Below are 24655 nucleotides of genomic sequence, written 5' to 3'. Positions count from 1 at the left end.
GGTGTCAAATGGTGTCGAGCTGCTGTTGGAGTAATTGTACCGCCACGAATGTAATAAACATTTGTGTATACAGCTCCATATATTCATATTTTTTTGTGATAGGTTACATATATCACACTTTATCGAAACACTTATGTCCGTATACATTTTTCATAAATAAAGATTTCATTCATCGATTAAAAAAAAACAACCCTGTAAACACGTGAAATCTTAGCGCACACACACACACACGTACACGTGATTACCCCCCAATCAAGTTAACCTCTTGATAAAGTGCAAGGCAAGATACAGTAAACTTTGAAATATATGACATACAACAACTCCTGCATCTCAAGTGCATGTGAGCGCCATCGCTCAATCACGCGCACGTTATTGTATGTCTCATTACCCACAAAAGTACAAACTTGGCACAACACCACGAAAGCCTCTAAGGTGTAGAGCGTAAGCTGGCACACTATGGATACAGTAGCACAATCCTACATCTACAACGCCTCACACTTATTCTGTCTGGTAAAGGATTAGTTTGATAAATGTGGAAAATGATGTCCGAACTCAACAACCGAGCACTTCTGTGTAAATGAAGCAAAGCTGATGCACAAACAACTTTATTTTAACAGACCTGAGTCAAAGTGAGATTGTGAATGTACATTTCTGTCCCTTTTCTAGTTTTCAAAGCAGTTTAGTTATAAATTAAGATTATGTAGGCTTCTTATGAAAAAACATCTAACAACCACTGCGTCATATTGCTAGCTTGAAAAGCTAGTATTAGCTAAAACTAGCTAGTATTTCATTTTGTTTTAATTTTCTTACTTCTTACATTCTGACAATCAAACACTTGGCAGTAACTATGTCTCATGGTGTAGTTCAGGCCAATAAATGTGAGTGTAAAGAAAAAAAAAGTATAGCTAACTTGTACTGTAACATTAAAACTTAGGTAAAGGTTAGCTAGTGAATGTTCTTTATTATATGCTGATAGCAAAAATTTTATGAAATTTACTTTTTTGCTAGGCAAGAGGAATGTTTTATTATTATTATTATTTACAAATTTAGCTTTGCTTCTGAAAAAAGATGTATAAAGGAAGATGTCAAATCCTGCCAAAAGTTGGATTTGATTGCTTAACAACTGTTTGAGTAGCAATTATCGGATCCATTGCCACCGTCTCTAGTAGGGATGTACAGGACCAGTCGGCTTGAATATTACTGCAATTCCTAGTTGCACAGAAATACTTGTGGGTTGAAATGATTATAGGATTTTTTATGCTGTAATTGATATGAGTATTTGGTGGTTTAAAACTCTGATATTCCAACATTTGGCCATTCTCTTTTCAAACAAAACAGATTTCCCTCACATTTATTATTAATTTTTTTATGTGCGTGTTGTTGGATCGTGTATTTCACTTTTAGGCTAGTAGGAAAAGAAGGAAAAAAACAAACAGTAAACGAGTTAACAAGTTTCTGGAGTATTGTGAAGGAACAATTTTCGATTTCAGGGATTTCCAAACAGCAGAACAACAATTTAGGTACTCAAATAATACACTATTGATACACGGCTTGACAAAATTTACAATACGCAGGGTGTAAGTATGTAAGTAAGTGGTTTGTCTTTTTTTTTTTTTGCTAAACTAACTCCTGCTTTTCAGTTAAACTCCAACCAGCCTGGTTTAAAACAAAAGTAACATTCACAAATGTTGCTGGTCTGAACAAACACGTAAAAAAAAAAATTTACATTTAAAGAAAAAATCATTTTCATGAGGCAATATCCACTGTGAGGCGAAGGCTAAGTATGCATGCGGGGACACACATAACAATAGTAATTGGCTTGATTATATGCATGGTGGCCAAAGAGTTTGTCAAAGGGGGAAGCAGCAAAGCCAGAACAGCTTCACAGGTTACCATTGGGAAAATAAGATATACAAAAAAATAGATATACATTTTGTAATGTTAATAACAATAATAATAATAGCTTTTAACCACAACAAGGCAAAGTCAAATATCCACTGACTCTTATATTACATATACAATCATGAATATGGCAAAGTATTAGTAACACACTGAGTAGCTGTAATGTTTTGTTTGTGTGCATCCTTGATGCTTCCTCCTTCTGTAAACGCATTTACCAGACGCTACCAAAAATATCTGCTCTTATCGAGTCACTTCATCTGGTACTGTGCCTCATAGTGGTTCACAGAACTGAAAAACTGCACAGTGGGAAGAAATATTTAACTCCCACATAAGCCACATTTTAGACCTCAATAATAACCAAAAGAACGTACTTTAAAAATCCCACAGTCGGATCTTTTCACAGGGCTGAATGCCAGATGAAATGACTCACAGTAAAGTTTTTTTTTCTTTTTGCAGCGTGGCTGCATAGCCTCGGACCACACAAGCCACACAACAGCCTATTAAGAACCACTTTAAAACCACAACAATAGAACCTCTGTAAAATCATATACGATTTATCATTTAACATCATCATTATTCACAGGTTAGTACAAGTCCACACAAGTACATTCCTCAGTATATATATATTTTTTGCAACATATAAGAGAATCTCCAGTTCAGTAGACAGTAAGGTCGAGATGTTTCAGTTTGTTCATTTTGTTGATTTGTTGCGTCGGAGTTCTCATAGCAGTAGCATCACGGAATAAATACTCAGTCTTAATCAACGTCTAAAGGCGATTCAAGAAGTTTCGAAATAAAACAATTAAAGTTAAAAGATTGTAACAACTTATGATTGTACATATAAAATAATATGGCTGAACTCAACATGCAAGGAGAGCACCACGTAAACACATTTCTTGGTCACGAAAAAAAGAAAAAAGAAAAAAAAAAAACATAAGCCAGGAAGGACGTTGTTGCTCCACGCCTGCCTTGATTTCAGTTTAATTCGCTGCTGGCCACATCTACCAAACCAGAAGCAGAGCGCCAGTGGTGAAGCAATGCGATGCAAAGCCAGGGCCCTTTGGAAAAAAATTCAACAGAAACGGGGAGGAAAAATAAAATCCCCCCCTCAACCCACGTAAAATAAAATAAATCCTATAGTGGGAGGAAACACCTCTCTCAAGCCAATGGGCATTAGATTAGAGGTAAGGGTAGGAGGGGCGCTCCTCACACCTGGTTTTCAGGGTAACGGGGTCGGTAATAAAGCACCTCTAACAGGACTTCAGTTGCCTGAAGAATCTGCCTCAGTGGTCCCACCTTTGATATCCCAGGTTCCTGTGGACGAAACAGAAAACAATGAAAACCTGACCCTGCTTACAAAGACACATAACTGTGTGTTTTTAAAATAAAAGCAGGCTGAAGCTGACAAAGCCTCTTCTTTTAGTTCTTGGAGTAAACTGCTGTTAAGGACAACAGGACCTTGAAAAATGACAGCATCCCCCGCCTCTCTTTTTGTTGCTCACTGATGTATAATTGAAGAAAAATGCTAGCTGCTGTTTGTTTGGCAAACTTGATCCTTTGTGGTCTGGTTCCAGTGTCGCACAGAGTTTGATTATGTGGTTAAAATCAATTAAATGGTTTGCCCAGCGGGAGTAACTACTGCAAACAAACGAACAAAAGAAAAACTCTAAATGGCATGGCTGACTCAGTATAGCTGTAACCGATCCACAAGAAACTGATCCAAGTCCTGGAGACATGCAGAACCGTCTCCTCGTCAAAGGGTCCTTTTTATAGTTCCACCGTGGGCACTGTGACTTACATACACGACAGATACCAGGTGAAAAAAGATTAACGCTTCCATTTATTGCACCAAACAACCCAAAACGTATCCGTCTTTCAAATCATCCTCTCAGGACAGGACCTGTTCACTCCTATACTGCGTGCATCAATTTTTATTTGGTTTGGATATGCTTGTGTTCTACTTTGTATTAACACCAGCCAATTTATAATGAATTGGGTTAGGAGATCAAATCAGGACAGGATCAAATCACTTAATATGAAAAGCTAATAGAGATAAAAGATGGATTCATTTATGTTTTTCCTTACTAGGTTTAAAAGGCTGAGGTCAGTAGCTGTTTAGTTCTGCTAAACCCAAGAAGACAGAAAAGGAGCCTTTGGTCAACAAAATGCATGTTGACACAAACTTAACCTTTCCTTTGAGTTATATTTAAAGTTCAAGGAAAAGATTTTTTTTTCATGACTATTCATATGTGTATTTGTTTTCTTTTACTATAACCAAGAAGTACTACATAATCCATATTTTCCCTAGGGATTAATAAAGTATTCTGATTGCAAAACCTCAGTGGAATTGTAGTTTGTCCTTGATAAAGGACAGGGACGCATGAGTGTTGCTGCACAGCACACAGAGAGCTTTTTCAGTCAGTTTAATTTCAGAAAGTTTCATTTAATCTTAGGCCAGAGGTTTCGCAGGTCGATACCTTCGGCTCTAAGATGAAACCGTCTCCTGCCGTGTGTTTGGCTCCTTTTTCTCTCATTGTTGGACAGCAGGGGCTAAAATGACTCATTTGATGTTGAAGGTTGCTGACCTGGTCTAGACAACACCTTGGTCTTTGTATTGCTGTAACCCACATCCCAAAGAAATGAACAAACACAGCTAATGGCTCAGTCACACTACAGCGAAAATAGGACGGTAAACTCTTTCTGACTTTGGGGGAAATAAATATTTAAAATTCTGGTCGTTGCCCAATGATTGCTTTCAATATTTTTGCTGACAATGACAGATGTCAAGAGTTGCAACTGACAACCTTGTCTGGGCGAATACTCAAACACAAGGCTATTGCTCAAGTTGTGGTGGGAAGCAACCTGTCTCCTGACTGCAGTCACTCTCCAACAGATTGGCCAAGATTTGCAAATAACTGGAGTCTATTTTTGCAATAGGGAATACAATTGACTGGTTCCAAACTGCCTGAGCTATTTTGCATTTAAATTGCCGTCCTGAAGCAACTGCATCACTATTTGTAACTCTTTAGAAATGTATAACTGTCTATTTTAAACGTATGAGGTTCTGAACTCTTAACGCAAGAAGTTCATGTGAATTTCTGTGCATGGAGATGGCAACAGGATTTGCTGATTTATTATAGTTAATCAGCATCTTATTGATGTGTTGACGCACAAGTCTTGACAGACCAAAGTTGCTTCGAAGACGACAACTGGCTGCGAGTGCTTGCAAACCTGCTCCCAGTCTTCAAAGCAACCATTTCAAAGGCAACAAGACTGCGAAATGTTTGGACACGATCACAATAAATTTGTTCCTGCTGTGGTCAACAAACTAGTTTAACTGTTAGCATGCTGACATGCTAAGATCTTTTACCTGAGAGAGAACTGTTGGACTTCTGCTTGTGGAGCTTCTCTCTCTCCTTCTTCCCCTTAGGTATGATCTTAAGCTTCATACTGCTGCTGCTCTTAGTGCTGCTCCTCACTGAGTCCTAGAAATAAGAGATTGATGGGTACACAGTGAGGGATATTTTGCTATGTGAAAGTCGTCAGTGAAGGCAGATGGGCTGCTACTGAGCAACAGAAGTGACACTGTGGCACTTTGCTGGTTGTTAGTCTGCGATAATGCCACGGCTTCTCTCTGACACAAACAAACACTGCATCCCATCCCACCTCCTCGGTGCACTGCATGAGCGGGCAGATCCAGTGGATGTCATCCAGCTTGTGAAGCTCGGCGCTGAGGCTGTTCAAAGTCAAGCGAAGCTCCTCTCGCTCTGGAGACTCCGACTGAGACAGAGAGAAGGTGAAGAAGAGTTCAATTATAATCAGAATGGGACATTTGACATTTAACCCTCTGAAAGTTGGTAAAAAGTCAACACCTGTTCTGCGTGTTTTTGACCCCTTCTGATTCACAAATGCATAAACACCTGTTAATGTGTCAACAGTGGTTACTTCCAATTTCTTTGAAAGGAAAAATATTTTGTATATTTTGCTAATATTTTGCTGCACCTGCACCTGTGTAATCATCACATGTTCACTTCATTTCATCTCTCATCAAAACAAGTTTACAGAAGTAAAATCCCTACCTGTGGTTCACCATTCAGTGTTAAAGGAAGCGAAAGTTAAACCCTGTTTATTAACTAAAAAAAATGGCTTTTAGATACTTCAAAAAAGGAAGCAGATTAAACTGCATCCCCAGGAAATTTGTATCTGACACTCTCTAACATGTAGACGTGTTAAAGACAGCATCAAAAGAAGTAGAGGTGGGTTGCAAGGCGGCTTGCAGCAAGACTAAAACAACTTAAATGTGCTTTATCTAAGATTTACCAGAAGGATGAGCAGAAGGCTATCATCTGAGCCATCAGCCAATGCTGTCTGGCACCGCCATGAGCCATTCAGCACGCACTAATGCTGTTCTCGGTTTCTCCCTCTAGCTGTGAACAAAGGATTGTTCAATTTGTCCAACTGTGCATGAAGTGCCGCCCACAAGTTGAAATGTCTGGACACACCATACAGTCGAGCTGTTCCCACGACAGCTCCGTGGGACTGAGATCTGGTGACTGCACTGGACATAGACCGAATACCAGCTGACTGTTTCTTGAAATAGTTCTTACCTAGTTTGGAGCTTTGTTTTGGATCATTTTCCTGTTGTGGGAGGAAACTGGCATCGCCACAGGGTATGGCTCGTGTTGAAAAATGGAGCAATATCCTCCCTTGTTTCAACAATAGTTTCTCTTACACAAACCTTCCCCCCCCCTCTGCAACCAAACTATTGGATTTCTTCACCATGCTTTAAAGTTATTGTTGAGCTCCTCCAGCACCTATTTGTTCCGAATCTCTGTTCTGTTTTGACCACAACTCCTCAAACTTTAGATTAATGGGTCTGTAAGGCTGGTTTCTAATCTTCCTCCGTCCAGTGTTTGTGTTCTTTCCCCACAGTTTCCTTTTCCATTTATTGGCCAAAGTCAAATTAAGCTTTTTCCTTTCAACTCTGCCTAGAAGGCCATCAGGAAGATGTCTCATCATTACTGCTGACACTGAAACTAGTTATTTACGGGAACTGTTTATTGAAGGTGCCAGAGCATGTTTTCTCCAAAGGGAGTTGTTCCTTCTGGTCTTTGTTGAGCCATGCTCTAGTCTTTATTTCTTATCGGGTGTACACACAGGAAGAGCAATGAAAAAAAAGGTAACTTGTATCAGTGCCGAGCAAAATAAGCCAAATAAATTAACAAGCAGTTAAACTAATGTCAACTTTAAAGCCACATCCACACTGGAAGTGATTTGCAGCGATGTGGTGACCAGAAACTACCGAAACTGAATGAAATGCTGATTACGAACGAAACAACCACCATGATGGGACGTGAGCGGGACCTCAGATAACCAGGTAAGTGCCTGAAGCAACTTCCAGTGAGAGTGAAGGATATATGAAATATGATCTGTTAATAAATATATTGGAAGTCGCGATTACTCGAAAGTGACAAGCAATCTGCTTCAAGGCGCAAACTGCTTCCAGTGTGAACGCAGCCTCCTGACTACCAATGGGAATGAACTATACGCCTGACTGACTCATGACAGGGCAGAAGATTTGCTAGAGGGTTACCTACACAGTGAGATTGATCGTCCAGTAGCGACTAACACTCAGTATACAGTAGTCATATGCAGAGTTCTCATTTTATCTGCTCGTCTGCACAAAGGCTCACTGCGTTAAACTGTGAGATTTCCTTAAAGCTACAGCGAACACAAACTGAACAAACATGTTGAACAGCAGAAGCTGAAATATGAGATGGAATATCTGAATGGCTTCAGAGGAAATGAAGGGCCGAACGCAAACAAGGAGGGAAACAAAGAACGGAGAGACGAGAGGGATGAACGGCTGAGGCGTACCAGTAGTTTTCCATCGAGCAGCATCCTGGTCTCAGCCTGGAGGACTTTACTGCTGTTAACAATTTCCACTGCAGTGCTGCGACTCAGACACTGAGAAAAAAAAATAAATTCAAAAGTGACTGTTTTGAAGACATACGTCGTCCTCGAGGTGACATCACTGATGGAGTTCAGGTTAACAGGCTGCAAATTTAACAGCCTTTAAATTGACATGAAATCTGAGCATTTTTCTGAAAATCTGGTCATTTTGTGCCATCAATAAACTCCCATCTGCTCTCCGCCTCGGTGTCTTACCTCGGGGCTGGACAGTTTGGCCTCTGTGAGCACCAGGGCAGTGGCATTGACTGCGTGAGCCAACTCCTGCTCCACCAGCTTGTGTGTCTTGGCCGCCTCGCGGATTCTGAGCGGGCACAAAGCAGGAAATGGTGAGAAAAAACCCCCAGAAAAGCACAATTATGGCCGCTGTAGCCTGTTGATACGTACCCGCCTCTGAATTTACTTTCTTTTATTGTCTATTATTGTATTGCCTCTTTCTCAAATATAACCGGAGCATCTTCTACTGTGCGCTTAAATTATTTGTAACACATCTCTCTTGAATTGAAATTCCCTTTACGAACGTTTCTCCACATCTGAGGAAAGTTTACAAATGTAATTAAAATATTTATCATCCTGAAAGTACGGCAGTTTTGAAACATAACCGAAGACATCATCATAAACAGGGCAAACTGAGACAGGACGAAGGAGCTGCAGAGGGACACTACTTGTTTGCAAATGTGAAAAAGATAAATAAAACAGCTCATCAGTGCAACGGAGACAAGCTCAACGCAAGTTTGCAAATAAGCCAGTTAATTGCGGTGGGATGAGGAAATTACCCCTTTATGGTCTCCACACACAGACGGATGCAGCTCAGTTAGACTGAGCTGTTTGCAATGTTTGAATGATATATTTTAAAATAATGTAGAGCGGGCATGGGGAACTCGAGGGCCGGTGTCCTGCAGGTTTTACATCTCACCCGGGTCAACACACCTGAATCAAATGATTAGTTCATTACCAGGCCTCTGGAGAACTTCAAGAGGTAATTTAGCCATTTAAATCAGCTGTTTTGGATCAAGGACACATCTAAAACCTGCAGGACACCGGCCCTCGAGGCCTGGAGTTCCCCCACCTTCGATGTAAAGAAGAGAGGAGATGTGTTTTTCAGTTTTAGTGCTAAATTTTTGTATTTTTAACATTTTCTTCTGACCACAAAACAGCATCCAGCTTTTAAAACCACTGTGTGGCGTCAGCACGCACTAATAAACTGTAGGACAGCTGAGACGAGAAGAAAATCTGAAGCGGTGCCTACTTGTTGATCAGCGTGTCGGCCACGATGCCTAGCTGCTGAACCTGGGCGCACTCCTCCTCGGTCAGGTACTCCATGGACTGCTGGGAGTTAAGGCGGGGCCTGCTGGCGCGGTAGCTGTCGATCTTCCTCTTGTCCTCCCACGACTTCAGCGTGCTCTCAAACGCCTGGTTGTAAAGAGATCAATGTTCAGCCAAGCTAGTGCTGCTGAGCCATCTTTGAAAGAGAAGCCCATTTCAAACAAATCCAAGAGCCACCCGATGTCTGCTTTGAAGGAGTTCCCCTGTCAGTCACTGTGCGGTTTGTAGAAATAAATGTCAGGGTGCATTTCATTTCACGTCTAAGACTAATACACAACAGCAAAGACATCTTTTTAATCTCATGAAGGAGCAAAGGAAGAAAAGTGTTTCATTATGAATTTAATTTAAAAACTCGCCAATAATCGTGCCTCGAGCAGGCAACCAGCAGGGAAAAGCTTTACCCGACACATAACTGTCACTATTTCACTGAATAAAGCCGCATTTAGGGAGGATAAAACCAGCGAGCCAACTCTGTGGTGCTTAAGGAGGGGAAACCATGGAAACAAACTGCCCAAATGTGCTTGGCTCAAGAGAGCTCTCAGAGGTTTGAGCAGCATGAAGGGAGAACAAACAGTGGGTATGGATGTGATTTAAGAAATCCCAAAATAGAAAGACTCAACAACACGGGCAGAGCGCTGAGTGTCCAGCTGCAATATTTATGAAAGGAAAAGGGAGTATCTCCAGCCACTGCTGGTTTTAACATGCATGCCGCAGACATGGGTATGCAAAGTGTCAGGTGCAGGTTTTTTATGTGTGCTTCAGCGCTCACCCGGTCTCTCGTGAGCATCTGAGCGCGGTTCTTGTGGATGATCTTGACGATGCCGGGCGGCTGGATCCAGGCCTCTCCGTCCACCTGCACAGGAACCCCCTCCTCCCCCAGGATGGTGATCTTCACCTGGCGGCACTGAGAAGCGGCAGAGCAGAAAACAGCAGCTGTCAGATGCGGGGGTTTGAGTGCTTTTTATCAGCTAACCCCTTAAACTGACCTCCTCTGCCCTCTACTGATGAACACTGAGCAATTCATGTGAAAAAAACAGCAAGTTTAAGGGTTGGGGCTCTTCTTGCACGGTTGGATTTTATACCTCTTGACAGCCCTCAAAGCTCAGAACAAACAACTTCTGATTTTCCAAATCACCAAGGCCTGATAATTTGTACTAACCAAGAAAGCTCACCAGCCACAAAAAGATCCTTGTCATTAGTTGTAATTAAATTAGCAGGATTACCCAGCCAAAATAATTCATGATAACAGCACAGTGGAAATAATACCAGGCCTACTACGTTGAAGTGCCAAGGGCTTTAAATCCCCGTGAAAAACATCTGTTGATCGTTCAATTTTATTTATGTAGTGCCAAATCAAAATGAGTCACCTCAAGGTGCTTTAAACTGTAGGGTAAAGATCCTGCAACAATTAAGAGGAAGCACTTAGCGAAAGTGGGAAGGAAAAACTCCCTTTTAACAGGAAGAAACCAGCAGAACCAGGTTCAGGGAGGGGCCATGACCAGAGTGAGTGAAAACAAGCTGGTTTTGGGGACGGTGGGCACCTGGCAGATCCCACGGATGCCTTTGAAAGAGGATGACAACAGCGAGAGGAAAAGGAAAGCTCGCCTTTATGTGCGTACAACCACAGGGGGAGAGTTTGGGCTGTGATCCTCCTCCAGTTATTGAATTATTGGTGCACTGGGATGCTCTTATTTAAAATAAATGCCAGTGTATGAAAATATCTTCGGTGTGTAGCTTATTCAAAGACTATTTTGATCTGAATATACATTTTAGATTACTCATGTTGCACATTCATGTAAACACTCTGACTCCATATAAATATTATAATTACTCCACGGCCTCCTTTATTATCCTTCATATGTAGATGACTGTGGAGAGTTTTTATTTATATACAGTAAGGAGCTGTTGGTTCAGAGTGGAAATTAAATATTTGCATCTGATATTTGTCTTTTATTGGTGCAGAAAGTGACGGGATTTGATTCCAGTTTGTTTTGAGTTGCTTCCTGTTATTAAAGCTCAACCTCTGATAAGAGCTGATGTGCAGTGTTTGCAGGTCCTGAAATCTTGTGGACTTTCACCTTCTCAGCCAACCTTACCAGTGGTTTAACTTGCTCGGTGTGTCCTTTTGAAGGCCAAACTAAGATGCTGATGTAGGGAAGAGGTTTTAAAAAGGCTCTGTCAGACATGTAGAGGTAAGCGTTCTATGTGTCTGTGTTACCTGTGCAATGCGATGGTGCTGCAGGTTTATGACTCTGGACACGGCCATCTGCATGCTGCCGAACACCGCCACCACCTCCAGCTTCTTATCATCAAAAGACGGAGCTCCAAAGTTCTGGAGGTGCAAGCGATAAAAATCAAACACCGTCAGATTCAAATTTAGATGAATTTGAAATGTAAAGTAAAAATTCTGATTTATTTTCTTGTCTTTTCTTTTTACTGAGAATGCTTCTGAAGGCCCGGTTGGACAACACTCACATTGTCCTCTTTGGTGCCTCCCCAGAAGTTGATACCGCCTGCATAGCTGGGGATGTTGAGGACAGCCAAGCCCTGCAGACTCGGCAGAGACATGGGAACCCCGTCACACTGTGGACAGAGGAGAGGAGACGCTTCAAGACGAGGAAAACTCAGCAGGTTTGCAGAAATCAGCTGACAGACATTTGTTTCCCTAAAGAAAACCGTTGGGTGTGTGTTCATGTACGCCTGCTTTTTACCTCCAGCTGAACTCTCTGCTCTAGGTTCTTGTACGTCTTCTGGACCAGCTCTTTGGTCCCCAGGACTCCGTACCACATCATGTTCTTGGTGCGACTACTGCAGAGGGAAAAGCAAACCAGTCAGGCCTGAGCACAATATGATAAACTGATGTGTTGCTTAACAAAGTGCAACTAAAAAACACCATAAAATCTAAAACTGAAGCAATTTAAGCAGAAATTCTTCTGCTGCTAGCCTTAGGTGGTCATTACTGGGGGAACTTTGTCATCTTGATCGGACGTTTCTTTCTGATATGCACCTTTATTTACTGGCATGACTGAGAATGTCACGGACTAGTAGGTCACATGTAGCGTAATGAACTGGGATTACTGTGGGCATTTACAAAGAGTGCAGTGACAAGATTGCGTGTAAGGTTGAACCCCACAGATTTGATGTGACTGACCCTGATGGATGTGTATTTATGGTGACACACAATTTAGAAAAAAAGCTAGAAAGCTTATTTTTATTGACTTGACATTGAAATAAATTGACTGTTTGAGGATTGTGCTTACACGTCATTTTGCCCCGTTGGCCCTTTATAATCAGGTTTGTGCGTCTGTGTGTTTGTTGGGGTTTTTTACCTGCATTTTTTCGGGTGCTCGTCTCTTTTGTTGTTGAACTCGAGGGAGATTTTGGCATCCAGGCCGATGCCGAAGTAGTTGTTCATCACACACTTCTCTGAGCACTGTCTGTAATTATGAAGCATGCAGACGGTTTATTAATACCTGATTTTGTGTGAGTGTGTGTGTGTACTCATGTGTGCGCTTACACAGAGTCCTCGCTGAAGGTGACAGTGTTGAGGCTCTCTGGCTTCTCCAGGACGATGGGAGAGGTGGGACTCAAACTTCCTTGACCTGGATAGAACAGCGGTAATAGGAGAAGCGTCTTTAGATTGAAACTGGTGGCTTTTTTTAAGGAGTGAGGAACCTCCAAAGCTTTAAAGAGAAATCACTCTGTCCACTGCTTTGACTCTTTAATTTGCTAATGCATGAACTAAGAGCACTTTGGCGTGGCGCGTATCCCTGCTGTGATCAAACTTACGTGGCTCAGCGTCCTTCAGCTCCTCGCTGTTTTCTCTTTTGATGGAGGATGAAGACGACATCCTTTGGACCTGTGTGTGCCGGTTCTGCTCGTCAACCACTGACATGATGATAGACAACCGGTGAACTGCACGCAGCATGCTTGTATTTTACAAAATAAGCCAGCCCTGATGTTGTGCGCTAAATGACGAGAGAAGAACAGCGGCCTACCTTTCTCGGCCTGCTCGATGATCTGCCTGAGCGCCTTCTTCAGACTGTTCGCCCTGAGCATCAGCTGCTCTTTGGACCGGTACGTTTTGTCCTCCGATCCCGGCTCACTGCCACTTTCATCGTGGCTCGAGCCACCGCTCTCCTGGCTCGGCACCGTACCCGCCGGCACCACCTGGATGAAAGTACAAGTAAAAACCTATAAAACCTGTGAAATAGGCCCTGGGATGCTGCTGTTTGATGGCTTCTTTTGTGGGATTCCTGATATTATCCGACTTCTCCCATCAATCTGTTACATTTTACGAGCAGCGGGAGCCCAGCATCACAATATCACCAAAGCAGCAGTGTTCAACCTGAAAACGTCTTCTCATTCATAATTTTTTACGATCCCTGCTTCGCAGCCCTCTACAGCGGCGCAACATCAGCGAGAGGCAGCAGTTATCATCCTTTAACGACAGAACTGCGGCTACACGCAGAACTTTGAATCAAAGGTAAAAATTCAATGCACTTCCCCTTTTACTGAGCAGAAAGTTTAAATCATGCTGACATTTTGAGGGCTGGGCTGTTTCTTCTAAAGCAATGACATCAATCTCTGGATAAAAGGCTCCACAGGGTGCAGAGGCACAGAAAGCTGGATGATGTTTTGCTCTTGAGCTCCCATGAGGAAACTTAAAATGTGTGCAAAGCCACCTTTTTCTTTTATACTTGACCTCATGTTTCAGACAGTCCTTAGTTTATCATTGCAATCCTTATTTTCTGTTTAGTTTGAATTCCTAGATACTGTATGTGTTTATTATTTGCAGTACAAATACTGCTTTGTTTGTTTTAGTAATTCGTCTACTGCACAATCGTCAGTTCAAGACGACTGACTGGGAAGGGAGAGGCTATAATTAGGGGGAGACGACATTATCATGCATAATTATGAAGCAATCAATCATAAATATTAGGCTGTTTTTCAGTCTAAGCACTTTCATGAAGCAATAAAAATTAAAAGTATGGTTCACTTTTGAGATGAAGGCAGCTGTAATAAAAATGTTATTTATTGTAGAAAAAAACTTCTGTTCAAGGTTACAAATAATCTTCTTGTGGCCTCTAGTAGTGGACTCATCTCTGTGTTTGTTCCACGAGATCTGAGTGCTACATTGGATACTGCTGACCACAATATTTAAATACATACATCAGAACATGCTGTAGGTATTACAGATACTGCACTTCAGTGGTTTGTATCATATCTATCTAACACACTCCAATGTGTTCATGGAGAGTCCTCTTCACACGCTGAGGTTAATTATGGAGTTCCACAGGGTTCAGTGCTAGGACCAATTCTGTTTACATTATACATTACAGATTATACATGCTTCTCTTAGGCAGCATCATCAGAAGGCCTAGCACTGCAGATGACACCCAACTTTATCTGTCCATGAAGCCAGATGACACACACCAATTAGTTAAACTACAGGAATGTTTCTACTCACTACTACTGAACTTTTAACATTATACAGATTCAAATGATGGTTGTTCAAGGACAGAAGGGAGCAGAGACATTTAAAAAAAGAAGCATTTATAAAGCCGTAAGGATAGAAGTAAGAATAAAATCAAAGTAGTGAAGGAACAGCGGTGGATGGGAGGTTACATAAGTGAGTCAAAACCTACAGGAACCCACATGCACGTTATTAAACTAAGTACTCTGTGGGAACTGTAAACATGATCTGGGTTCAGTATAACTGGTTGTGTTATGTCATTGTCAGTGTGGAAATGTTGGTGTGTTTGCACAGTTGTCACACTTGTTGTCATTACCTGGGCTTCAGCTTCCTCACTTAAGGCCTTGACGAGGGAATCGAGCTTCTCGTTGAGCAGCGCACACTGAGAGAGGAACAGAGAGGGAGATTTCCATTATCCGCATTGCTTTCTTTCTCACTTCAAAATTACACGAGTGCGGTGTAAATTTGGACATGCAGTACGCATCACTCTGAAATCGTCACTCTGTGAGGCTGCAGCAACACCTCAAACCAGCGTGAAAGCAATACTCGCTCTGATTTGGTGCTCGTGGGACTTTTATTTGGAGACTTGCGAGGCATCAACGCTGCTTCGCAGTATTTGGAAAAAGGCGGGTAAGTCAGAGGGTGGAAGCTTAAAAGATTTTTCTTAGTTTTTTAGAATCTTTTACGTCTCGAAGTGATTTTCTATGCAGAGACTCGAGCGGAAATGTTGTATTCAGGGGTTGTAGTCACGTGATCGTCATCTATGTGGCGTTAACTTGTCCACCATCAGGACAACAGACTGGATGCAAAAGAAAACTGCGTGCAACCAGCATTTGGTGAGTTGTGGTGAGCGTTTGCAGCAAACTACGACCAAAGCAGCTTTTTGGTGCAGCACCCTGTTTGCACCTGATTTCACCTAGCAACTGTGAACAACCTCTAGCAACCGTTTGCTAACTGGGAATGCATCAGACGGTCACTGACCGCTCTCTAAGCCTTTATATCTGAAGTGAGTAATACACCTGCTAGACATTAAACATGATTAAGGTAAGGACTCATTTACGGACTAGGATCTTGCCCAAGGATGCTTTGGCATGCTGCAGGAGGAGCTGGGGATCGACCCCTGAATTGGTAGAAAACTCACTCTACCACCTGAGTCGCCCTAAAATGATGTGAAAACTGGGGGTAAAATAACAAAAAAAACAGCAAGTGCATCCAACCCTGTTAGACTTTTGAGTGCGTAACACTAGATCAGACACAGCAAGACCTGAAATTTCTGAATTTAGATGTTATCCCGTTGTTGTATCCTATTAAGTCCCAAATAAACGAGAAGCAGCATGAAAATGATCAAAGCATGAGTGGGTTAGTCTTTTGTGCAGACAGCGAGGAGTGACTTTGACTCAGTTTTTAATCTTGCATTCAGACTTCCAGCTTCAGTGTCTCCATTTATTCTAATGAAGAGTCAAATAATTCAGCAAGAAGAAAACATGAACCGCCAAAGGCGCAGAACACTAAAGCAGGGAGTGATAACACTGAACCTTCAACTATATTTCACACTCTCAATTATACACACGCACACCTACACTTGCCCACTAGTTACTGTTATACAAGCTCTTACATAACCCACACGGCCGCACACAAAACCCATTTACCTTCTTTGCCATGGCATCTGCCTCCTCCTTGTTCTCCGTGGCTCTCTCGTACGCCTTCCCCACCTCCGCCACAAAATCATTCACCGTCCCACACAGAAATCTGAAAGGGGGGGGGCGCGTGAAGGTGAAGGTTAACGTGATTAACACAGAGAGTGAAACTAATTATACGGCTAACAGGTTTCAGATTGTGTGAGTCACTGTGCAGTTACTGAAGATTACACACACACACACACACACACACTTGTTTTATTGCCACCTACCTGCCTGTCAGCTACGTCGCCTCCACACAGTCACTATTTACTCACAGCTGTTACATTGCCGCTGCATGACTCAGCAGGGAGGCCTCTCCAAATTCTCACAGTCCTCGTCGTGCTTTTTAGCAAATATTGGATGCTGAAAAATGATCGCCTCTCGCCTTCTACAGAAACACGCAGTTTATGTCCTCCAGTGCTGCCCAGACTATTTATTTTACTTCTATATTAGATGTGTGGAAATTACACGTCTCATCGCACCTTTTTAATGAATTTAAGCGTCATCTTTGAAAGGTAAAGCTTGTAGTGCTGATGAATATCTATTCAGCTTCACCGGTGCTACAATCAATCACGTGCAATGGCTCAGCAGCTGCAGGTGACGCGCTAATAACGGTAAAGATGTCACTAAAGGATAGAAGATACAACTTAACTGGAAGCTCTTTTTAAGGTGTAACTGCTTTTAAGCAGAACGCCCAGAGGCTCTTACAAGATGTTTGCCAGGTGGACAGACTGGTTTCTACTGTTCAGATTAGTCAGATACAGTTACTCCATAGATTATGCTTTTGTAAACTTTCTTCTCATAGTACTTTTATAGTGTAGCGGTTCACTTAATACACATATCATAGTACTTTTAGTCCCCCTAACATATATCTCTATGTATATCATATGTTTCTATAAAACAGCCACTATCTGATGTGTGATTAAAAAAAGGTCCAAAAACTTCATTATGTTTAAATTTAGTAAATTTCTTGAAAGGGAAGTTCCTGTTTCTTCCTGTTAAAAGGGAGTTTTTCCTTCCCACTGTTGCCAAGTGCTTGTTCAAAGAGGATGGTTTGATTTAGAGCTGGGCGATATGAGATTTTTTCATATCACGATATGTTTTTTTCATTTCAGGCGATAACGATATCTATCACGATATAAGCCAAATAACTATATTTGTAAGATTTAAATGTGCCGTTGCTCACAAGTAAAATGTGAAATAATCAGCAGCTTGTTTTTATTTAAATATTTATTTCCCATAATAAGTTCAACAGGGTAGATGTACTTAAGGAACATGAGACTTTTTCAGATAAATAAAGGCAAATATTGCAAACTACACAAAAGGCAGCCACTAAAGCGTTTAAGTTTCAAAATAGAACAAACGAAACAGACTAAATTGTCAATTCCACTTAGAAACAAAATATTAATTCTAAAAATAAATCTTAGTTTGTTTTACAGAAGAACAGACAAAACTGACTAACTTTTGTCAATATCAAATAAACTGAGAACTAGGGCTGAACGATATATCGCATTTGCGATAATATCGCGACATGATCAAGTGCAATTTTCTAACCGCAAAGGCTGCGATTATACTGCGATTATAAGGCTGTCCAAATTACTACCATATCCCAGAATTCATAGCGCGGCCCAGCCAAACTCCAGTTTCCAGCAATGGCGGCCGCTACTAAGTTTTAAAATTACTCATACTAATCTTTCTGGGTCACAAAATAAACTTTTAACATATTTTCAGGCGAGAAAGTAGTTGTGTAAACATCAAATATCTGCTCGGTTTATCAAGATATCCCATATTTGCAAAAGTGCTTCGACGTTTTCAGAGGCGTCTGCTACCCACCAGCTCGACAGCTAGCCGGGAGCTCGAGGGTTACTGATGCGGCCGAGAACGGCACAACTCCCGGCACATCATTTTCAGATCACCGCGGAGTTTCGCTGCTCGGGTTAAACGTAATATATAAGTCACTTAGACAACCTAAAAATGTTATTGTTGGGCTTTTTTCAGTGTTTTGTTTGTTCGTGAGTAAATCGGTTTGGCTGAGATTAAAGTTATTAGATTAGATAAAATAAAACTTTATTAATCCCCCGGGTGGGTTCCTCCTTGGTTTTCACACAGCTGACTAAACGTCAAACAGAAAACTTATTAAACAGAAGTATGAGACAGTCGAGAATTTACACCAGTGTCCTGTTATATTTTAGATAGCAAGAAGCAGACGGCCGAGTTTATTAAACTCCACCGAGACAGCGGTGACGCTAATCAGAACTAGACCGTCCAATTTCACGCCTTTAAACTTTAAAGGCGTGTTTGTGTGTGTGTTTATACAATTGCTATTATGTTTGCACTTTATGTGTAATGTTACTGACTGCAGAGATCAGTAAGATGTGTGTATTTTTTATTTATTAGTTTTATTTATTTAATATTATTTTTTAATTGAATGACTGTCTAGTAGTTCACAGATGTCGAAAAACTGAGTGTGGTAAAGCCACTGATTTTTTTTATGTATATTTCTGCAATCTGCACATTGTACTGACTTTCATTTTAATGTTTACACCAGGGTTCCTTGTCAGCACTTTATGCTCAGATGTTTGTAAGCTAAAAATAAACTATTGTGTATGTTCAAATATACTGTTGTGATTGAAGAAGTTAAATAAAAATGTCAGTCATCAATTCATGCATCACCTCATGTCATCATAACAGAGGTCTGTCTTCCAGGAAAGAACAGTTTAAAATTAATGTAATATAGTATTGGCCATACTATATGATGTATTGCTTGTCTTTGTTTAATAATACAGAAGACAAAGACCTTAAAAAATAATCGCATATCGCATCGCAATCGCAATATTGGGGCAAAAAAATCGCAATTAGATTATTTTCCATAATCGTTCAGCCCTACTGAGAACTAAAAGGAAATTCTCAATCTCTCCTTGTTGTATAGCTGAGCTTTTCAAACAGTTTTATTAGTTACTTTAATCTGACAAAAGCCGAATGATGAATTAGCGCTTCCAGTCAGAGACTGAGGCTACGTCCACACGTACACGGGTATTTTTGAAAACGGAGATTTTCCGTTTTCGTTTTAAAAAATAATCCCGTCCACACATAAAGGCAGAAATGAAGGAAAACGCTGCTATGAACATGCCAAAGCAGCAGGTGGCGCTAGATTCCTAACCGTGCAGAAATGTTGGCCAATCAGAAGTCTAGAAGCCTCGGTGGGAAAAAGTAAACAAAGCTGGGGCATAGAAGCAGAACCGAGTCGTATGTGTGGAGGGACAGTAACTGTGTGTATATGTAAGCATTTAAACACTGCAGAGAGTAGAATTAACAGTATTGTAGAAATTCATTTCACTGAAACAATAACGTGGCGCACAGTGTGACGCATGCACCAGTTTATTGTATTTCCAGACTTGCTTTCGGCACAATTTACAGTGCACGCTACTCTGTTTTTTGTCAGACTTGAAATAGCCGAAATACCTTCACACTACGGAGCTTCTATGGCTCTTCCGTTCGACAATCTCTCCGGCATTGGAACCATCATCTGTTTTCTCTTCGGTCACGCTCGGTTGATTTTTCTAGTCGGCACACTCATTTCCTCCATTACGCGCTGGCTCCATTACCCGCTGGCTGCTTCGCAAACAAACACACGTGCAGCTTGGCACTTGTGCTGTACGTAACAAGTCACGCGACGTGACGCTGCGGCTGTGATTGGTTCGGCTCTGCGCTACTTAGTTTGGATTGGCTGACCTTTTTTTTTTTTTTTTTTATTATTTTAAGAGGACAAGAGCGGCGAGGTCTATCGCGATAGCTTAATTTCTCTATCGAGTAAAAGTTATCGTACATATCGTTATCGTTCTATCGCCCAGCTCTAGTTTGATTGTTAGGATTTTCTCTGCATACTGTAGGGTCTCTACCTAACGATATCAAACACTATGAGACCACTGCTGGTGTGATTTGGTGCTATATAAATAACTGAACTGAATCTTCCCTGCACACCTTGGACGTCCAAAGGCAAAAATCAACTTCTGTTTCAAACTGATCCAAATTTGTGTGGAGGATGATCACTTGCTGTCACCTCGGAGCAAGAAGGTCCTTGGTTTGAATCCACCACCTAGCACCTTGAGGAGTTTGCATGTTCTCCCCGTGGCTGTATCGGTTCTGTCCGGGTATTCTGAGCTCCTCCCACAGCCCACAGGGTTAACTGGCAAATCTAAACTGGACGTTTGCGTAACGGATGGCTGTCTGTCTCTCTGTGTTAGCTCTATGATCGACTGAGGACCTGTCCAGGGCGTACCCCGACTGTCACAGGGATAGGCTCCAGAGTCCCTGCGACCCTGAATTGGATAAGTGAAAGAAACTGACAGAACTGGGGTCTCTAGATATGAGATATTAGTTTAAAAGAGCCCAAAATGTTGCATTTCAGGCCCAACCTGCTGGATTCGCAATTTAAATGCGTTGCAGCCAGCATCACTGAGGCACAGCTAACATATATTCCGGTAACAGACTTCAAGGGAGAGATTTAAAAATCAAATCCACAATGAAAGAAGTCCAGAGGTGCATCAGGGGATGATCCTGAAGGAGAGACTAGCTTAACTGTAAACCAGGTGAGGTTTTAGATTTTTGTGTGCCAAATCCCAGAACTCTCTCGAACTTTCTCGTAAATCTAGCACACTTATTTGTCTCTACTGTCCCTGGCATGTTAGTGGGAGATCATTGTTAATGTTTAGAGGGCTCCATTAGAGTGTGACGGCAGGCTTACATTACTTACTCCTCTAATGGCTTCGCTGGCAGAGTGACATCCCATTTCTTCCATTAAGTCCCGGCCCTGTGCAGGAGCTCCACCAGACTCGTCTATGAGTTTTCACTGATAGTAAACTCAGGGTGAGAACAGCACCCAGCTGAACTCCATAAATATTATTTTAATGTCATTTCGTGCTTGAATTCTGTTCACACATCAAATCCTGTTAAAATTCTGTTTGCTGCTTTAAAGTTTTTTAAAAAGAAGTTATTATTGTTATATTTCATGGAAAATCTGCTGTGAACGTGTCCTGAAAGTCCCCGGGGTGTTGTAAATGTGCTGCAGGTCTGAACTAAAATAAGCATTGTTTTAAAAGAAACGCATGCAGAGAAATGGAGACGAGTCCTGCTGCACCGTTCCCCAAAGGGAGACGACTAATGTACTAATGCACTTAGGATGACCCCTAAACACTGATTCATCTGTCTCGTTCACTCAGACACGCTCGCACTCTCAAGTGTATGTGTGACCTCAGGATGAGAGCAAAGCATATACACACATTTAAAAAATACCAAGACAATCACTCGACATCCCCGTCTCATCGTCAGCCCCTCTCCCAGGCTTCATTCACCCATCATTATTATCCTTTACCCTCCCATCTACTACTTTCCTCCCCTCTTGTCTCATTTCTGAGTTTGGAAGCATTCGTGGCACGTACTTGGCAGAGGAAATGACATCACTGTGTTTGTCCGAGTCCAGGATCTTGGCGAGGTGGGAGGCCACGGAGTCTGCATACTGAGTGATGTGAACCTGAGAAGAAGAGAGGAAGGTTTCAAGTTAACAGAGAAACCAAAGAAACTTGATCTGTAGTTTAATCAAACGCTCTGGTTAATGAAGTGCCACAAGATATTTTTCTCTTTCATCTGGAAATATTAATTTACTGGTATTGGCACTAATTATGTGAGTTTAAAGGACCTAAGATGACATTTATTGTTTTTCTTTTTAATAGAGGCTGTAACCACTGACTACTAGCATAAGCCTACTCAGATCTTTTATTTTAAGATCTTTTTTTGAGAACTGAAGCAGCAAAATCATCCACTTTTGGGCAATATGGAACCCAAACTCAGTCCCCTAAAGATGATTAACATTATTATCTTAGATAGAATTAATTATCAGATTTAATGTAGCTAAGATTAAATTAATTTCAGTTTTATTTTGGCCAAAGATTTTGCAACTAGCAACAGGTCAGGAACATTATTTGGTGAGTTTCTCAGAGATGAGGTATGGGCAGAGGTTCACCAGTTTGCAAAATAACTACATCTACAAACTGTGGAGCAATTGCAAAATAATCTAATTTGTGAAAGCTTTGACTGTCTCATCCACATTTCCTAACACCGTCAATCTCTGTGCGCAAACGGCAAGCCTGAATATGTTTTTTCAAATGGTACATTTTCTTAAATGCATGATTAGTACGGTATCTCTTGTCACAAGTGCCACATAAACCTGTGCGACTTCTTTTCACAGGTCATGTTTGACGTGACAAGGCATGAATTACCCGCTCGTATTACTCATCCATTCACAGGAAATTCAACTAAATTCATCTGCGTTTAAGAAAACGTCAGTCCAGGTTTGCAGTTTGTGCAACAAATCCTTCTGCAGAGCGGGCATGTACACTCCTGTGAAGAGGTGCACCTGATGATTCAAGAGCCCGCAGAGCTACCTTTAGCCTCAATGATGTGAAGTAAACGTTTACTGCTATGGAGGAATTGCACCTCACTCTTCTTTACGACCGTGTTTCAGTTCATTCATTTGTTTATGCACAGCTCTAATGTTTCATCAACTTGAGCTCTGGACTTTGACTGGACCTTCGCGACTTAACTGAGGCCTGGAGAGCAGTAACGTTGAACTCATTTTACATCGTGGGCCACATACAGCCCACTTTGAGCTTGGGCTCAACCCTAATAAGCTGTAAAGTTACAAAATTTATTCCCTCCTTTGTGTTTTCAAAAGCTGTCCCAGTAGGCCAGACTGGAGTCTTTGGTGGGCCAAAGTCTTAGATGAAGCTTTTGTGGGGTTTTCGCCGTTTCTCTGAGCATTGCACTCTGAGCAGGTAATCAAGAGCTACTGATGAGCAGCTCTCACCCTACTTACCCTCTGAATTCCTATAGAAGAGGTAAGGGTGGAGTTAGTCAATCCCCATTTATCACTCAAAAAACTCCAGTTTCTTTGGAATTTTACTGCAATGGCAAAATCATTTAGTAAAGAGGATTAATTTATGTGAGTGAAGATGATTTTAGCACGTTAACCACCATCTACTGCATATCTGGCATTTGAGAGGCAGCGCTCAGCTTGAATTGAAAACACAGAGCTGCCCTTTGTCGATATCACCGCCGCTCCCCGTGGTTTGAGTCTGATTGCTTTGGTTGCAGCTGCCAGGCTCAATTGATTCTCAGCGGATGTTTTCCAAAATAATTTCAGAGAGCTTGGAAGCTCAGCCATTTACGGTCACCATCTGTCAAGAGACAGACAGCCTCTTTTTTAAAAACAAAAACAAAAAAAAAAGGAGCCGTGCGGGGTGATTTACCTGTAGAGGAGAATCGAGGCAGTCCTCTTCCTTCACTATCGGCGTCTGTTTATTGGTGGTGGGCACCTCGTATGTCATCACGCTCCATCTAAGGAACACAGAGTGATAAAAAAAAAAGAAAACCGTTATCAGATAATCACACAGAGATAAGACGCAACAGCCTCCTTATCCTGTTCAAACAGCAGGTCAATGAAGAAATGACCTGCAGTTCAAGGTGAGTTCAAAGAGAAGTTTGACCTCTGCTGCCTATAAAAAAGTTTACGTTATCATTTAATTTCACCCCAAAAGACGTCACAACTCGCAGCGTGTGGTAAAGCCTACACTGTCCTTTTACTCCAGAATAGTTTGTTTACTTGAATGAAAACCAAAAGACAAAATTGGAAGAAGCAGCCATCTGCCGTGACCGGTTGGGGTAGATGATTAACAGTTAAAGAAAACATACCCCAAACTCATGGGTGAAGCATGTAAGGCATTTTATCTCCCGTTTGCATCATCGCCCGCATGAAGAACCAGGAAGAAGGCCAACCTGAACAGTTACATTTACAGCCAGGTATGTAGAGTATGCTCCATCACTAAGATAAGCTTCAGGTTATTTTAAGTGACAATAAAGGGAGTGTCCAAATGCTGGCACCACGCACTGTGATTGGTTCTTTATAGTCCCAACGCCATTGGAAAACAGCGTAGATAGGATAGGGTCAATAGAGTCAACTCACGACATTCCTGGAGCCTGACAGTTTTTAACAGCAGGTCATAGGTGTGTGTGTCAGATTTTCAAAATAAAAGCCTTTGTTTTTCTCAATTGAATACATGTGCGCTTTAAAAATCTGTGAATTTTTTTTAAACATAAAAGCCTCATTTAATTCCAGGAAGTTATTGAGTTCACAAAAACGGTGTCTAATTTTCAAAATAAAAGACTGAGTATTCAATGAAAGCTACAAAGAGGCTTTGATGGTGGCTCTATAATGTAAAAAAATGAAGATACATAAAATATAAATAAA

At 41.5% G+C, this 24655-nt stretch overlaps 1 protein-coding gene across 7 annotated transcripts in view; it reads right to left on the bottom strand.

The window, feature by feature from the left end:
* Window positions 1-103: 103 nt before the first annotated feature.
* Window positions 104-24655, bottom strand: part of LOC146674447 (diacylglycerol kinase delta) — a 93248-nt gene continuing 68696 nt past the window's right edge. For 6 of the 7 annotated variants that reach the window (XM_085395942.1, XM_085395952.1, XM_085395965.1 and 3 more), the window contains 18 exons: window positions 23658-23745; window positions 21792-21883; window positions 16324-16423; window positions 14991-15056; window positions 13197-13368; window positions 12988-13113; window positions 12716-12800; window positions 12528-12635; window positions 11910-12006; window positions 11674-11781; window positions 11417-11530; window positions 9968-10102; window positions 9122-9285; window positions 8071-8176; window positions 7780-7869; window positions 5569-5682; window positions 5273-5387; window positions 104-3216 (listed from right to left, as the gene is read on the bottom strand). In XM_085395942.1, coding sequence (XP_085252068.1) covers window positions 3164-3216; window positions 5273-5387; window positions 5569-5682; window positions 7780-7869; window positions 8071-8176; window positions 9122-9285; window positions 9968-10102; window positions 11417-11530; window positions 11674-11781; window positions 11910-12006; window positions 12528-12635; window positions 12716-12800; window positions 12988-13113; window positions 13197-13368; window positions 14991-15056; window positions 16324-16423; window positions 21792-21883; window positions 23658-23745 — 1933 coding nt within the window. In that variant the 3' untranslated portion in view covers window positions 104-3163. The remainder of the gene's footprint in view (window positions 3217-5272; window positions 5388-5568; window positions 5683-7779; window positions 7870-8070; window positions 8177-9121; window positions 9286-9967; window positions 10103-11416; window positions 11531-11673; window positions 11782-11909; window positions 12007-12527; window positions 12636-12715; window positions 12801-12987; window positions 13114-13196; window positions 13369-14990; window positions 15057-16323; window positions 16424-21791; window positions 21884-23657; window positions 23746-24655) is intronic. The other variant, XM_085395958.1, reaches the window with a different exon arrangement.

This window comes from Rhamphochromis longiceps, linkage group LG3 (assembly GCF_057381845.1).
Source record: "Rhamphochromis longiceps isolate RC_006_pf linkage group LG3, R_longiceps_female_GT1.1, whole genome shotgun sequence".
NCBI lineage: Eukaryota > Metazoa > Chordata > Actinopteri > Cichliformes > Cichlidae > Rhamphochromis > Rhamphochromis longiceps.
Note: the sequence above shows the minus strand (reverse complement) of the source record. Positions and strands in the feature narration are given on the sequence as shown.